The 16,114-nt window shown below is 38.4% G+C and overlaps 2 protein-coding genes across 2 annotated transcripts in view; one reads left to right on the forward strand and one right to left on the reverse strand.

Annotated features, from left to right (window-relative positions):
* LOC103106438 (uncharacterized) overlaps positions 1–16,114 on the reverse strand; it is an 82,044-nt gene that overhangs the window by 14,760 nt on the left and 51,170 nt on the right. The gene's annotated exons all lie outside the window — the stretch shown is intronic.
* Positions 6,144–7,746, forward strand: LOC100014318 (olfactory receptor 2C1). The gene has a single exon (XM_001364014.5). It carries the CDS (start codon positions 6,144–6,146, stop codon positions 7,080–7,082), a length of 939 nt encoding a protein of 312 aa, XP_001364051.2. The 3' UTR covers positions 7,083–7,746.

Genomic DNA, 16,114 nt, shown 5'->3' on the forward strand with positions numbered 1-16,114 from the left:
TGCTTGACTTATTGCTTTATTGATTATCTAAACTTAAGAAAGTGATGGAGAAAATATTAATAATGCAGATTAAATTAAAAACTGTGCTGTGCCTACATTTTTATTCCTGAGAGCTAGTTGTTAAACCTTGACTAGCATGCCCTTAGTTAGCAATCATAAAGCAGAGAGAAAGAACGTTATTATTTCAGAGTGTAAGTAGTACAATTTTGAGTGATGGTAAGATCAAGAGTGGTGTGACTCTAGACAAGTAATTTACTCTTTTGTGCCTCAGTTTCCTCATCTGGCACATAGGAATAAATAATCCTGTACTACTTCCCTAACAGTGTCTTGATAAAAAATTATAATTATTTTAAGGCACAACTGTGATAGGAGAAAGAAGAATTAATAGGGAGGAAATTTAGAAGAAAAACAGCTCTTCAGGGACAACATTTTTTCCTGAATTCTGGCTACTTTAGTGCTGAATACTAATTGGCTGTGGAGGGCCTTGATTCTCCCAAGAGTTTTTTTAGAATCAGCAACTGAGCCAAACCTGGAGATAGCAAGCATGGACTCCTGAGAGGACCAGGTGCTACCCTACTGTTAAAAGCTAGCATCCCCAAGCCAGGACCTGAGAGAAGGACCCTACAAGAAGCCTGCTTCTTGCCCTTCAGGGAATCTATCTACCTGACCCTCCAGACATTAGGTGGTGAGTACAGGTGCCCAAGGAGTGCTCAGAGGACTCTCTCATTTTCGACTGCAATACTACCAGCCACTCTGCTGTATTTCTTTTGTATTCCCAACACTTAACCGATAGTAGCCAGTCAGTAAACAGTAGTTGACTGACTGATTGACTCTTAGAGCAAAGACTTTTAACTTAGAGTCCACAGACTCACAGGTAATCTTTGGACAGATTTTATAGATTCCACAAACTTGGATGGAAGAAAAAAGGCATCTCTTTTCACTAATCCTTCATTTCCTTGGTTGCTGTTCATTGTTCATTTATTTCAGGAATATCCAACTCTTCATGAGGCAAACAGGGTTAAAATGACTTGCCCATGGGATCACAGAGCTAGTAAGTATATAAGGCTTTATTTGAAGTTAGATCTTCCTGACTCCAGCCCCACATGCTCTATCCACTGAGTCACCCAGTGCAACTTTTGGTTTCCTTTGTAATTGTGTGCACTTTATATTATGCATTTAAAAACATTATTCTGGAAAAGGATCTACAGGTTTCACCAGTCTGCCTAAGGGATCCATAACACAAAAAAGGAGAAAAATCCCTGCCCTAGAGATAGAAGTCAGTGTTTGCAAAAGAGAGAAGGGGGCTAAGAATATCATTAAAAAGACCTTATGCTGGATTGCAACAACTAGCCTTATGTGTAAATAGAAAAGGCAGCTGCAAACAGGTAGAATCTCAGAGGGATTCTAAAAGCTCGCTCTTCTCAAAAATATTTTCTCCACTGGCCAAGAAGTACAAGAGAAAGAGCACTGGAATAAGATTCAGGAGATCAGCTTTCTACATCATAATTTCCCCATTAGTTCTCTCTGGCAAATCACTTCCCTTCTCCTCATCTGACACCTAAAGGGATGAGACAGGGTAATTTCTAAAATCTCTTCCTTTTCCAACAGTTCTGTTTACCCCCTATAGTCACTCCTTTTTAAATGCGACTGTTAAAGAAAGTTATGCAACTGTTACCTTGGAGAGAGGTAACATATTAACTCACCATAGTTACCACCATAGATTTAGAGCTGAAAGGGACATAATCTCTTCTAAACTCATTTTTCAGATGAAGAAAGTGAGACCCAGAGAAGCTAGGGCCACAAAGTCAGGGTTTGGAATTGGATCCTTTTATTCCATTCAACCCTTTATGCTTTCCCCAATAATTTGGGACTCAGAAAATCCAGATTTTGATCTCTATTCTGCCACTAATTAAGTGCTAGAAACACCTCAGCAATGACTTAATTTGCAAGTAAACTCCAAGGGCAAAGCAAACCTTGTCTGTGACTTTGGGACACAGGATAGGTAAGTTGTGATGGAGAAAGGGAAATGGTTAGAGCATGGAAGTCTGGGTTGGGCACTACAGGCAGGACCCTGGTGAACCAGGAGGTGCTGTATGGGTATTTAGGTCTTGTCCCCAATAGGAGGAAGGAGGTTTAGGAGCTGAAGTCAAGCAGCCTCCAGAGGGTCTAAGATCTACCACCCCAGGATTCAATCTACAGGAAGCCTTTAACCTTCTCTGAGGTAAGTGGCAGGAGTTTGACTCCCTAGTTAAGGAAACAAAAATATGTAGAGGGGAATCAACTTGCCCAAAGGTGCAAAAAAGTGAAAGAGGTAGCTGGAAGTGTCTCATGGAACTTAGTCCCTGTCATTCACCTTTGGATGCTTCAATTTCTCTCAGCTGGGAGAGAATCACAAAACATAGAATATTAGAATTAGGAGACATCTTGGAAGCTGGAATGTCAGAGTTGGAAGGGATGTTGAAATCACAGAACACAGAATGACTGAGCTAGAAGGGACTTCAGAAATGGTTATCTAATCCAATCTATTTTAAAGCCACCTTCCATTTTTTCAATTTCATAGGATTCATTCGTAATGGTAGGTAAGAGAAAAAGAGCAAGAAAACAATCAAAGCATTTGGTGTAATGAAGGAGAGAAGCCTGGAAAGGAAAAGAAAGGGGTGGCAGGAAGAGGGAAGGAAAGGGAAAGGAGATTTGCAAAAAAAAAAAATCATATACCACAGGCTTGAGAGTTCTTACTACATGCTAGGCATCAGTGCCTGGGAGAATTTGGAGATGAACAGGCAGTGGTGGGGGGAGTGAAGAATCAGGGTTGTATAATAGATTCAGGAAACAATTCTGTGCTAGGAGAAGGTGAGGGTGAGGGTAGAGAAGATGGAGGGAGAGAAAAGGAATGAGTTAGATTAAATAACTTCCAACTGAGATCCATTTCCAAATCTAGGATTCTACAGTTCCATTAGAGGGAGAAAGGAAAGGGGGATAGGAAAGAAGAGAGTCAGGGAAACAGAAAAAGATGGGGGAGAAAATGGTGGAGACTAAACAATGCTCTTAAAGGATTAGGATTATCACTCAGGAGAGACGGGTGAAGAACTTGGTAAATGCCTTTGAATTTATTTTTAGACCTATTCATATCCTAATACTCTTTTCCATGAAAGGAAAAACAGGGATAAAAGTATTTAAAATGAAATAAATTAATTATAATGTCATTGATTAGAGCTGTTGGATATTAATGACTGCTCTCTGGTAGAATGGCTACTTTCTGGAATTTATGGGATGTTCAAGGAAGGTGAAAGGGGAACAATAAGCATTGTAGACCCAGACCTTGCTCGTAAATTAGTTACACTCCAATAGGAGAGGAGGCATTGACCTTCGGAGGAACATGGAAGTCTTAGAATCCAGATGGAGTGATGATTGAGAAATCACCAAGTTCAGCTCCCTGCCTCCTGACAGACAAGGGTTTAAACCACCCATGACAAATGTACATCTATTTTCTTGGTGAATATCACTAATATTTTATAATCTTTATAGGAACCAATTTCTCCTGCTTTATTTTATATTAAGATCTTCTATTTTTATCTCTTCTCCCACTTCACTCCACCCCAGATTTAAAGAAGACAGAGAAAATCTTTTTGTCTACAGAAGGCTTTAGCTAAGACTTGAAGGAAGATGGGGGTGCTAGGAGGTAAAAATGAGAGGGAAAGATTCCAGACAAAGGAAACAGCTAATGGAAATGCTCAGAGATTGAAGATGTAGTGCTCCGGTATCATGTTCATTTCCAAATAAATCTCTCCTCCTTCACCTCCACAGAGGGCCACCTCTTCTAACAAATATCTTAAAGATATTCAGCTTATAAGACCATAGATTTAAAGCTGGTTAAACTCTTCATTTTAAAAGTGAGGAAACTACACTTGCCATTGCACCATACCTCATACCTAATTTAAATCCATTTTAGTCTTCTTTCCACAGAGGAAAAAAACTAATACCCTTTCCTTAAAAGGTCTTCAAAGTGACAATAATGAATTAAATGTGGGACATTTTAGCATTTCTTCAATCTAAACAACTCCAGATTTTTAATTTGAAACTGGAACAAGAATTAGAGAAGGAATACAACCCCTTCATTTCATAGAGATAAGGAAATGAAGGGCTAGGGAGATTGTGATTTATAATTTTTAAAATATAATTTTATTTTAAAAATAGTTTTATATAGTTACATGATTAATGTTCTCTCCCTCCCCTTTCCCTCCATCCTCCCCCCTCCAGCTGACAAGCAATTCCACTGGGTTATACATGTATTGTCATTCAAACCCTATATCTGTATTAATTTTTGTAATAGAGTACAGATTGTGATTTAAATATACCGTTCTAAATCTGGTGATTTTTCTTCTTTACTGTATTACATTTTCCATTCTTTAGCTCTTCATCTGAGGATCAATATACTATATTTTTGATACTTTTTCTTGTCGCTAGACTTTCTCTCTTCCTTCCTTCCTTCCTTCCTTCCTTCCTTCCTTCCTTCCTTCCTTCCTTCCTTCCTTCCTTTCTTTCTTTCTTTCTTTCTTTCTTTCTTTCTTTCTTTCTTTCTTTCTTTCTTTCTTTCTTTCTTTCTTTCTTTCTTTCTTTCTTTCTTTCTTTCTTTCTTTCTTTCTTTCTTTCTTTCTTTCTTTCTTTCTTTCTTTCTTCTCTTTCTCTCTTTCTCTCTTTCTCTTTTCTCTCTCTCTCTCTCTTTCTTTCTGTATGGTGTCACTAGTGCCTGAGGACACATTCCAAAGGTAGTCTGGCTTACACTATACAGCATTGGTTGGGAGAATTCAGAGGATGGGCTATTTCTTGAATTCTGATGGTAGGATGACAGAGATTAGGCTTTGTTTTAGGGCAACCTTGCCATAATAACAATTCAGAAAAAGTTGAGGATACTGTGACCCATTATTAGCAAAGGGTAATGTTTTTAGGGCATAAGAACCTAAAAGTTGTCATACTGGGTTAGTTCCATAAACCATCTAGCCTTGGATTCTATCTCCAGTGAAGGGAAAATTTAAAGGTATAAGATCCTCATTCTCTGTGACTTCCACTTAAAAGAATTAAGAATGGTGTTCAAACATCCTAGTTTTCTTGGATTATTTATACATCTACCATCCATTGAATTTATATAATCATGTCCTGAAATGGTTTGCATTTTCTGCCTAAATCAATTTTTGAGAGAAGTTCCATGGCTATTCATTGTAGTATAGCATAAGTAGGCTTTCCTCTTAAATATCATGTTTCTATTTAAATTTGTATTCTTATAGTGGCATCCTTCTTTCCTTCATTTCTGAACTCTTAGAATCAGAGAATCCCAGAAGCAGGAGATAACAAAAAACTCCATCATTCAAAGTCACATATTCTAGGACCACCCCTAGTCCCCATTCTTGGCCACTCCCTAAAAAAAAAGAGTAAGGAGACCTCAAAAAAAACTGATTCAGTTATGTGGTATGAGGTTAAAACTCATTAAAAGCCTCTCATCAGTGCTCTTCTGGCAGAATCAAACTAGTAGATAGCTATGGTACCAGGAAACCCATTAAATAATCTTTAATCCTTCTCCTCCTTCTCCTTCTCCTTCTCCTTCTCCTTCTCCTTCTCCTTCTCCTTCTCCTTCTCCTTCTCCTTTCCTTTCCTTTCCTTTCCTTTCCTTTCCTTTCCTTTCCTTTCCTTTCCTTTCCTTTCCTTTCCTTTCCTTTCCTTTCCTTTCCTTTCCTTTCCTTTCCTTTCCTTTCCTTTCCTTTCCTTTCCTTTCCTTTCCTTTCCTTTCTCCTCCTTCTCCTTCTCCTTCTCCTTCTCCTTCTCCTTCTCCTCTCCTCTCCTCTCCTCTCCTCTCCTCTCCTCTCCTCTCCTCTCCTCTCCTCTCCTCTCCTCTCCTCTCCTCTCCTCTCCTCAATTCTCCTCTCCTTTTCCTTTCCTTTCCTTTTCCTTTCCTTTCCTTTCCTTTCCTTTCCTTTCCTTTCCTTTCCTTTCCTTTCCTTTCCTTTCCTTTCCTTTCCTTTCCTTTCCTTTCCTTTCCTATTTCCCCCCTTATATTATCTTTCCTGAAGACCTAGCATTGAGGAAATGATGTCCACAACTCTCAACTATTGACCTTTTTCTCTTTATCAGGAGACAGAAAGTGACCAGTGATGGGAGGAACCAACATGAGCTCCTTTAAAGGCTTTATCCTAAAGGGTGTCTCTGACCATCCTCAGCTGGAGATGATCTTTTTTGTAGCCATCCTCTTCTCCTATCTGTTAACTTTGATGGGCAACTTGACCATCATCCTAATATCACGCTTGGATGCCCGACTTCACACGCCCATGTATTTTTTCCTCAGCAATCTCTCCTCCCTTGACCTTGCCTTTACCACCAGCTCAGTTCCTCAGATGCTAATGAATCTGTGGGGCCCAGACAAAACCATCAGCTATGGTGGCTGTATAACCCAGCTGTATGTCTTCCTCTGGCTGGGTGCCACTGAGTGCATTCTGTTGGTAGTGATGGCATTTGATCGCTATGTAGCTATCTGCCGGCCCTTGCACTATATGACTATCATGAACCCTCGGCTTTGCTGGCAGTTAGCTGCCATTGCTTGGCTAGGTGGCCTGGGTAACTCCCTGATTCAGTCAACTTTCACTCTGCAGCTCCCACTGTGTGGACACCAGGAAGTAGATAATTTTCTCTGTGAAGTACCAGCTCTGATCAAGTTGGCCTGTGGTGATACAAACCTCAATCAGGCTTTACTTAATGGTGTCTGTGCCTTCTTTACTGCAGTGCCCCTGAGCATCATCCTCATTTCCTATGGCTACATTGCCCGTGCTGTCCTGAAGATTCCCTCAGCTGCAGGCCGACGAAAGGCCTTCAATACTTGTGGCTCCCATCTGATAGTAGTATTCCTGTTCTATGGCTCAGCCATTTATGCCTACCTACTGCCAGCCAAGAGTAGCTCCCAAGACCGGGGCAAGTTCATCTCTTTATTTTATTCAGTAGTTACACCCATGGTGAATCCCCTAATCTACACTCTGAGAAACAAGGAGGTGAAGGGGGCACTAAGGAGATTGTTGGGAAAAGGGAGGGAGCAAGGATAAGGGAAGGAATAAATAGGGCACTATATCTTTCTTCTGTTTTGTATCTCTTTCTCCCTGTGTGTCTTTCTCTCTGCCTCTCTGTTTCTCCTTGTCACTGTCCATCTGGGTCTCTGTGGCTGTCTCTGTCTTTCTCTCTCATCAGATCTACTTTTGTAAAACTGATCTATGATCAGCTTAAGTTTACAATGTGGCAAGACTTTGATTGAGACTTTGCATCTCATCAACTGACCTGCAGACTCCTGTGATTCAAAGCCACCCCTTTGCACTAGACTTATCAAGAGAAGGGAATCAGCTATAGAGTCAATCTTTTTTGCTTTTTTTCCTTTCACTTCTCAGGTTGATCAGAGACTTGAGAACAGATTTTGGCCTGTGCAGATGGAAAATTTTCCACCCCTGAGCTACATTCCCCACTGATGGAGTATGGCAAATTTTCCACCTGCACAGGCCCCTTTGTGACATAACCCCAAAGAGAATGACTAACAACCCCACCCCCAACCTTAGTCCACAAACTGTAGCAACCAAGGGCACTGGTAGAGCAGCAAGAGTCCATGTTCCTGGACTCTGGTGCATCACAGCCCTGAAGAGGCAGCAGCACAGATATATTCAACACAAGCCCCTGGAGGGGAAAGTGCTAGCTATGGTAACAAGAGAATGAAAAGAATTTGAGGAAATAGACAATGAGGAAAGAAAGCTATCACTCTTTTAAAAGGATATCATGGTATACTTAGAAATCATAGAAAACCTACCAGAAAACTAATTGAAACAATTAACACCTTTAGCAGAGTTGCAAGTTATAAAATAAACCCACATAAATCATCAGCATTTCTATAAGTAAATAAAGACCAATAAAATCCAATGGCAAGAGAAGAGAAATTCCATGTAAAATAACTGTAGATAGTATAAAATATCTGGGAGTCTATCTGCCAAGACAGACCCAGAAACTATATGAACCCAATTACATAATATTTTTCACACAAATAAGGCAGATCTAAACACCTGGAAAAACATTAATTCCTCATGAAGGAGTTCAGCCAATTTTTTAAAATGATAATTCTATTTAAATTAATTTACCCTAATTTACTTATTTAGTGCCATACCCATTGAACTACCAAAAATCTTTTTTACTGAATTAGAAAAAACCATAACAAAGTTCATTTGGAAGAACAAAAGATCAAGGATATCCAGGGAAATCATGAAAAAAAATGCAAAGGAAGGAGGATTTGCAGTCCCAGATCTCAAACTATACTATAAAGCAGTGGTTATCAAAACAATTTGGTACAGGGTAAGAGACAGGAAGGACCAGGGGAATAGACTTGGGGTAAATGACTTCAGCAAGACAGTCTATGGTAAGTCCAAAGATCCCAGTTTGTGGGACCATAACCCACTATTTGATAAAAACTGCTGGGAAAATTGGAAGACAGTATGGGAGAGATTAGGTTTAGATCAATATCTCACACCCTAAATACCAAAATAAACTCAGAATGGGTGAATGACCTGAATATAAAGAAGGAAACTATAAACAAATTAGGTAAATATAGAATAGTATTCTTGTCAGATCTCTGGGAAAGGAAAGACTAAATCCAAGGAAGAGCTAGAAAAAAATCACAAAATGTAAAATCAATAATTTTGATTACATCAATTTAAAAATTTTTGTACAAACAAAACTAATGCATCCAAAATTAGAAGGGAAGCAACAAATTGGGAAACAATCTTCATTACAAAAACCTCTGACAAAGTTCTAATTATTCAAATTTATAAAGAGCTAAACCAATTGTACAAAAAATCAAGCCATTCTCCAATTGATAAATGGGCAAGGGACACGAAAAGGCAATTTTCAGTTAAAGAAATCAAAACTATTAATAAACACATGAAAAAGTGTTCTAAATCTCTTATAATCAGAGAAATGCAAATCAAAACAACTCTGAAGTATCACCTCACACCTAGCAGATTGGCTAACATGACAGCAAAAGAAAATAATGAATGTTGGAGGGGATATGGCAAAGTCGGGACATTAATTCATTGCTGGTGGGGTTGTGAATTGATCCAACCATTCTGGAGGGCAATTTGGAACTATGCCCAAAGGGCGATAAATGACTGTCTGCCCTTTGATCCAACCATAGCACTGCTGGGTTTTTACCCCCAAAGAGATAATAAGGAAAAAGACATGTACAAAAATATTCATAGCTGAGCTCTTTGTGATGGCCAAAAATTGGAAAATGAGGGGATGCTCTTCAACTGGGGAATGGCTGAACAAATGATGGTATATGTTGGTGATGGAATACTATTGCACTCAAAGGAATAATAAAGTGAAGGAATTCCATGGGGACTGGAACAACCTCCAGGAAGTAATGCAGAGTGAGAGGAGCAGAACCAGGAGAACATTGTACACAGAGACTGATACACTGTGGTACAATCGAATGTAATGGACTTCTCCATTAGTGGCAATGCAATGACCCTGAACAACCTGGAGGAATCTACAAGAAAAACCACTATCTACATCCAGAGGAAACACTGTGGGAGTAAAAACACCAAAGAAAAACAACTGCTTGAATACATGGGTTGAAGGGATGTGGTTGAGGATGTAGACTCTAAATGAACATCTTAGAGCAAACAGCAACATGGAAATAGGTTCTGATCAAGGACACAAGTAATACCCAATGAAATTGCGGGTTGGCTGTGGGAAGGGTGAACAATGTGATTATTGTAACCAAGGAATAATGTTCTAAATTGACTAAATAAATGAATTCAAATGGGAAAAAAATTAACTTACCTATTCAATGCCATAGCAATCAAACGACCAAATCCTTGTTTCAAAGAACTGGAAAAAAACAATAACAAAATTTATCTGGAAGAACCAAAGCTCAAGGATATCAAGTGTGGATGAGAAAAATTGGAAAAAAGCCTACAGCAGAGTCAAAGGAACAAGATCTGCAGAACTGTCAATCAAGGAAAGCATTCTGTAATGGAATGGTGATCAGGAAAGATGGTAGCAAGTAACAATAAAACTGAGAGAGTTGATCTCTTACTCTTGAGACAAGAAGGAGTAAGGACTGAAAAAATCCTGCTCTCACTGATTTTTCTCTGTAAGACTCAAGTGACAGAAATCTTCAAACCTGTTAGTCATCTTCCCAATTGAAGACTCTATTCCACTATCCTTCAATTTAGGAGTATTGTAGGATTAGGGAGACCCAAAACCTCTCTCCCATCAACTTCCTTACCTTTCCCTTTCTCCTAAATCAACCCCTTTATTTAAACTAAACAGAGAGAGAGAGAGTTATCTGTCTGATATATCAAGATACTCAGAGCTGATTTTTGGTGATACCAACTGAAGAACCAACTGACAGGGGAAGAGAGGAGGGAGGAAGGAAAGGGAGGGGGAAAAGGAGAGAGAGGAGGTTGGCTGATCTGATCTTTCCATCACCATAATCCTTAAGTTAATTCCCTAATACACAAGGGAATTGTTTATTTTTTTAAATGAATGAATGTGATAGTAGCACCAGATCTCAAACTATATTATAAAGTTATAATCATCAAAATAACCTGGTAGTAGCTAAGAAATAGAGTAGTGGATCAATGGATTAGATTAGGTACTTCACACAAAATAATAAAGGGTAAGAGTAACATAGTGTTTGATAAACCCAAAGATCCAAGTTTTGGGGTAGAATAACTCACTATTGGACAAAAACTGCTGGAAAAACTAGAAAACATATGGAAGAAGCTAGGGATTTTTTAAAAGAACAAAAACAAAGTGAAACAAACAGAATCAAGAAAACAGTGTATATAATAACATCAACACTTTATGATGGTCAACTGTGAATGACAAATATTATCAGTAATGCAAAGATCGACAACATTCCAGAGACTCAAGATGACAAAGGCTATCCACTGCAATAGAAGGAATTAATAGAATCTGAGTGAAGATCAAATTATACCATTTATATTTTATTTCCTTCATGAGTTTTTTTCTTGAATGTGTGATATGTGTCTTCTATCACAACATGACTAATATAGAAATATGTATTGCAAGATATTGCATGTATAACTTACATCATTTGTTTGCTGCCTCAGGGAGGGGGAGAGAAGGGACAAAGAGAATCTGGGTCACAAAATGTCAGAAAACCAATGTTAAAAATTGTTTCTCTATGCAATTGGGGAAAACTCCCGAAGTTTTAGAAAAACTCATGATCACATAATGGAAATGCCTCAAAAGCAATCCTAACTTTGCATGTTCAGCATCCAGACTTTTATCAGAAGAAAGGGAAGGGACAACTAGGTGGCTCACTGATAGGTCTAGAGACAGGAGGAGGTCCTGTGTTGAAATCTGACTTCAGATGCTTCCTAACTATGTGATCCTGAATAAGTCACTTTTACCACATTTCCCTAGCTCTTACTTTTGTCTTGGAAATAACACTTAGTATTGATTCCAAGACAGAAGATAAGAGTTTATAAAAATCCAATCAATCAATCGAGACGTTATACACTAACTTATACCTTAAAATATCAAAACAAGGACCTAGTTCTTTGGGGGGTGAGATGCAATCCTGAAACTGAGATCAATAAATCAATCATTAAATATTCTCTTAATGCCTTATGCATGTGGATATTGTGATATTGGCCAAAATAGGTACAGGTACTCTAGCCCTCTACTTTCAAGGAATTTATCATCTATTTGGAAAAAAAGAAAATCTATGCACATGATCTTAACTAATAATACTAGGTAGTGAGATGTGTTAAAATAGGGTCAAGATCAACACTATGAGAATTCCAAAGACATAATCATTGTGAGCTGGGCTAGTCAGAGAAGGTTTCCAGAGACCGTCTGTGGCATAAAGTATTTGTCCTTTAATACAGTAAGATTTTTAAGCTGTGCCTCCTTAGGGACTTTATTTTGTGTGATACTTACTGGTAGTTTATTTAACTGTCTTATCAATCTGTTAGTTTAATATCCTACATAAGTTCTTGGTTGTCTCTCTGCATAGTCAGATATTTGAAACTAAAGAGATAGTAACTATGATATGTTGCTTGTAGTAGTACTGTTTTTCTTATGACAAAATTAATAAAAATATGGAGCATTTATACTAGAAAAAATAATCCAAAGAACATATTCCACCGATGGTATGTCAATAACACGATCTACAGATATTTAAGGAGAACATAGTTCTTTTGTATGGTATAGTAGAAAGTATATTGGAAGAGCCAAAGACCACTTCTGACCAGGACAAACAAGAAGAATTTATCTACTCCTATTATGTGCCAGGCACTATGCACTGGGGACACAGAGAAAGGCAAAAAGAATTACTAGCCTGGAGAAACTTACAGTCCAATGGAGGAGAGGACATGAAATTACTATGTACGTGAAACATATATATATATATATATATATTTTTTTTTTTAATTTTAAACATTATTTTACTTGGTCATTTCCAAACATTATTCACTGGAAACAAAGATCATTTTCTTTTCCTCCTTGCCCCCCCTCCCACCACCTTTCCCCATCAGAAGTAATAAGGAACCACTGGAGATTGTTGAGTAGGGAAGGCTGACATGGTGAGACCTAAACTTTAGGAAAATCTCTTTGGTGGCTGAGTGGAGGATGAGATAAAGGGACAAAGCAAGGAGACCAATTAGTAGGCAATTTCAATAGTTCAGGCAGGAGGTGATGAAGGCCTAAACCTAAAAGGTGGTGGCTATGTGAGTGGAGAGAAGGGATACCTACTAGGGATGTTGTGAGCGTAGAAATTCACAGGTAGATCTATGAATGGATCCAACTATTCTGGAAAGCAATTTGGAATTATACACAAAAAACTTACTAAACTGTGTGCCCTTTGACCCAGCTATTCCAAAAGAGACCAAAGAAAGATGATAATATCCTTTATGTACAAAAATATTAATAGCAGATATTTTTAAGTTAGCTTAAAAAACTGGAAATTAAGAGATTGCTTAACAATTGAATAGTTGAAAAAGTTGTATATTAATGCAGGGGAGTACTTTTGTGCTGGAGGACATGAAGAAATAGGTGATTTCAAAAAAGACATGGAAAGACATATGAAGTGATACAGAATGGAATGAGAAGAATCAGAAGAATGACATGCTATTAATGATAATATTATAAAAATAAACATCTTTGATGACTTAAAGTCCTTAAATGATACTAAAATGATAATAAATAACAAAGTCAGGAGAACAATTTATACAATCAAAGTCTGTAAAAAACAAAAAAAATAACTTTGAAAGCTGTAGGAATTATGATCAAAACAATGACCCTTCTTGATTACAGAAGACTGATGATGACAAATGCTACCCATTGAAGAGAATTGATAGATTTTAGGTACAGATATAGATTTGCTTGATTTATTGCTTTATTGATTATCTAGACTTAAGAAAGTGATGGAGAAAATGTTAATAATGCAGATTAAATTAAAAAACTGTGCTGTGCCTATATTTTTATTCCTGACAGCCAGTTGTTAAACATTAACCAGCATACCCTTAGTTAGCAGTCATAAAGCAGAGAGAAAGAAAGTTATTATTTCAGAGTGTAAGTAGTACAATTTTGAGTGATGGTAAGATCAAGAGTTGTATGACTCTTTTGTGCCTCAGTTTCCTCATCTGGCACATGAGAATAAATAATCCTGTACTACTTCCCTAAAAACAGTGTCTTGAGGACCAAATAAAATAATGCATAGGAAAGCAAATTAAAAAATATAAAGAACTAAAAAATTATAATTATTTTAAGGCATAATTGGGATAGGAGAAGGAAGAATTAATAGGGAGGAAATTTAGAAGAAAAACAGCTCTTCAGGGACAACATTTTTTCCTGAATTCTGGCTACTTTAGTGCTGAATACTAATTGGCTGTGGAGGGCCTTGATTCTCCCAAGAGTTTTTTTAGAATCAGCAACTGAGCCAAACCTGGAGATAGCAAGCATGGACTCCTGAGAGGACCAGGTGCTACCCTACTGTTAAAAGCTAGCATCCCCAAGCCAGGACCTGAGAGAAGGACCCTACAAGAAGCCTGCTTATTGCCTTTCAGGGAATCTATCTACTTGGCCCTCCAGATATTAGGTGGTGAGTACAGGTGCCCAAGGAGTGCTCAGAGGACTCTCTCATTTTCGACTGCAATACTACCAACCACTCTGCTATGTAACAACCCAGGTTAAGGCTTTCCTCCTGTGAAAAGTACACTTGGAGGTTTGGTGTGTCAGAAGTAGAACCTAGCCCCATGGTCTTCATGCCTAAATATTAATATTGTCAGTAAACAGTAGTTGACTGACTGATTGACTCTTAGAGCAAAGACTTTTAACTTAGAGTCCACAGACTCACAGGTAATCTTTGGACAGATTTTATAGATTCCACAAACTCGGATGGAAGAAAAAAGGCATCTCTTTTCACTAATCCTTCATTTCCTTGGTTGCTGTTCATTGTTCATTTATTTCAGGAATGTCCAACTCTTCATGAGGCAAACAGGGTTAAAATGACTTGCCCATGGGATCACAGAGCTAGTAAGTATATAAGGCTTTATTTGAAGTTAGATCTTCCTGACTCCAGCCCCACATGCTCTATCCACTGAGTCACCCAGTGCAACTTTTGGTTTCCTTTGTAATTGTGTGCACTTTATATTATGCATTTAAAAACATTATTCTGGAAAAGGATCTACAGGTTTCACCAGTCTGCCTAAGGGATCCATAACACAAAAAAGGAGAAAAATCCCTGCCCTAGAGATAGAAGTCAGTGTTTGCAAAAGAGAGAAGGGGGCTAAGAATATCATTAAAAAGACCTTATGCTGGATTGCAGCAACTAGCCTTATGTGTAAATAGAAAAGGCAGCTGCAAACAGGTAGAATCTCAGAGGGATTCTAAAAGCTCGCTCTTCTCAAAAATATTTTCTCCACTGGCCAAGAAGTACAAGAGAAAGAGCACTGGAATAAGATTCAGGAGATCAGCTTTCTACATCATAATTTCCCCATTAGTTCTCTCTGGCAAATCACTTCCCTTCTCATCTGACACCTAAAGGGATGAGACAGGGTAATTTCTAAAATCTCTTCCTTTTCCAACAGTTCTGTTTACCCCCTATAGTCACTCCTTTTTAAATGCGACTGTTAAAGAAAGTTATGCAACTGTTACCTTGGAGAGAGGTAACATATTAACTCACCATAGTTACCACCATAGATTTAGAGCTGAAAGGGACATAATCTCTTCTAAACTCATTTTTCAGATGAAGAAAGTGAGACCCAGAGAAGCTAGGGCCACAAAGTCAGGGTTTGGAATTGGATCCTTTTATTCCATTCAACCCTTTATGCTTTCCCCAATAATTTGGGACTCAGAAAATCCAGATTTTGATCTCTATTCTGCCACTAATTAAGTGCTAGAAACACCTCAGCAATGACTTAATTTGCAAGTAAACTCCAAGGGCAAAGCAAACCTTGTCTGTGACTTTGGGACACAGGATAGGTAAGTTGTGATGGAGAAAGGGAAATGGTTAGAGCATGGAAGTCTGGGTTGGGCACTACAGGCAGGACCCTGGTGAACCAGGAGGTGCTGTATGGGTATTTAGGTCTTGTCCCCAATAGGAGGAAGGAGGTTTAGGAGCTGAAGTCAAGCAGCCTCCAGAGGGTCTAAGATCTACCACCCCAGGATTCAATCTACAGGAAGCCTTTAACCTTCTCTGAGGTAAGTGGCAGGAGTTTGACTCCCTAGTTAAGGAAACAAATATGTAGAGGGGAATCAACTTGCCCAAAGGTGCAAAAAAGTGAAAGAGGTAGCTGGAAGTGTCTCATGGAACTTAGTCCCTGTCATTCACCTTTGGATGCTTCAATTTCTCTCAGCTGGGAGAGAATCACAAAACATAGAATATTAGAATTAGGAGACATCTTGGAAGCTGGAATGTCAGAGTTGGAAGGGATGTTGAAATCACAGAACACAGAATGGCTAAGCTAGAAGGCACTTCAGAAATGGTTATCTAATCCAATCTATTTTAAAGCCACTTTCCATTTTTTCAATTTCATAGGATTCATTCGTAATGGTAGGTAAGAGAAAA

Source organism: Monodelphis domestica, chromosome 7 (genome assembly GCF_027887165.1).
Source record: "Monodelphis domestica isolate mMonDom1 chromosome 7, mMonDom1.pri, whole genome shotgun sequence".
NCBI lineage: Eukaryota > Metazoa > Chordata > Mammalia > Didelphimorphia > Didelphidae > Monodelphis > Monodelphis domestica.

Bases quoted from the DNA above. Each gene is read 5' to 3' on its own strand.
- LOC100014318 (XM_001364014.5), top strand. From the start codon at position 6,144: ATGGGAGGAACCAACATGAGCTCCTTTAAAGGCTTTATCCTAAAGGGT.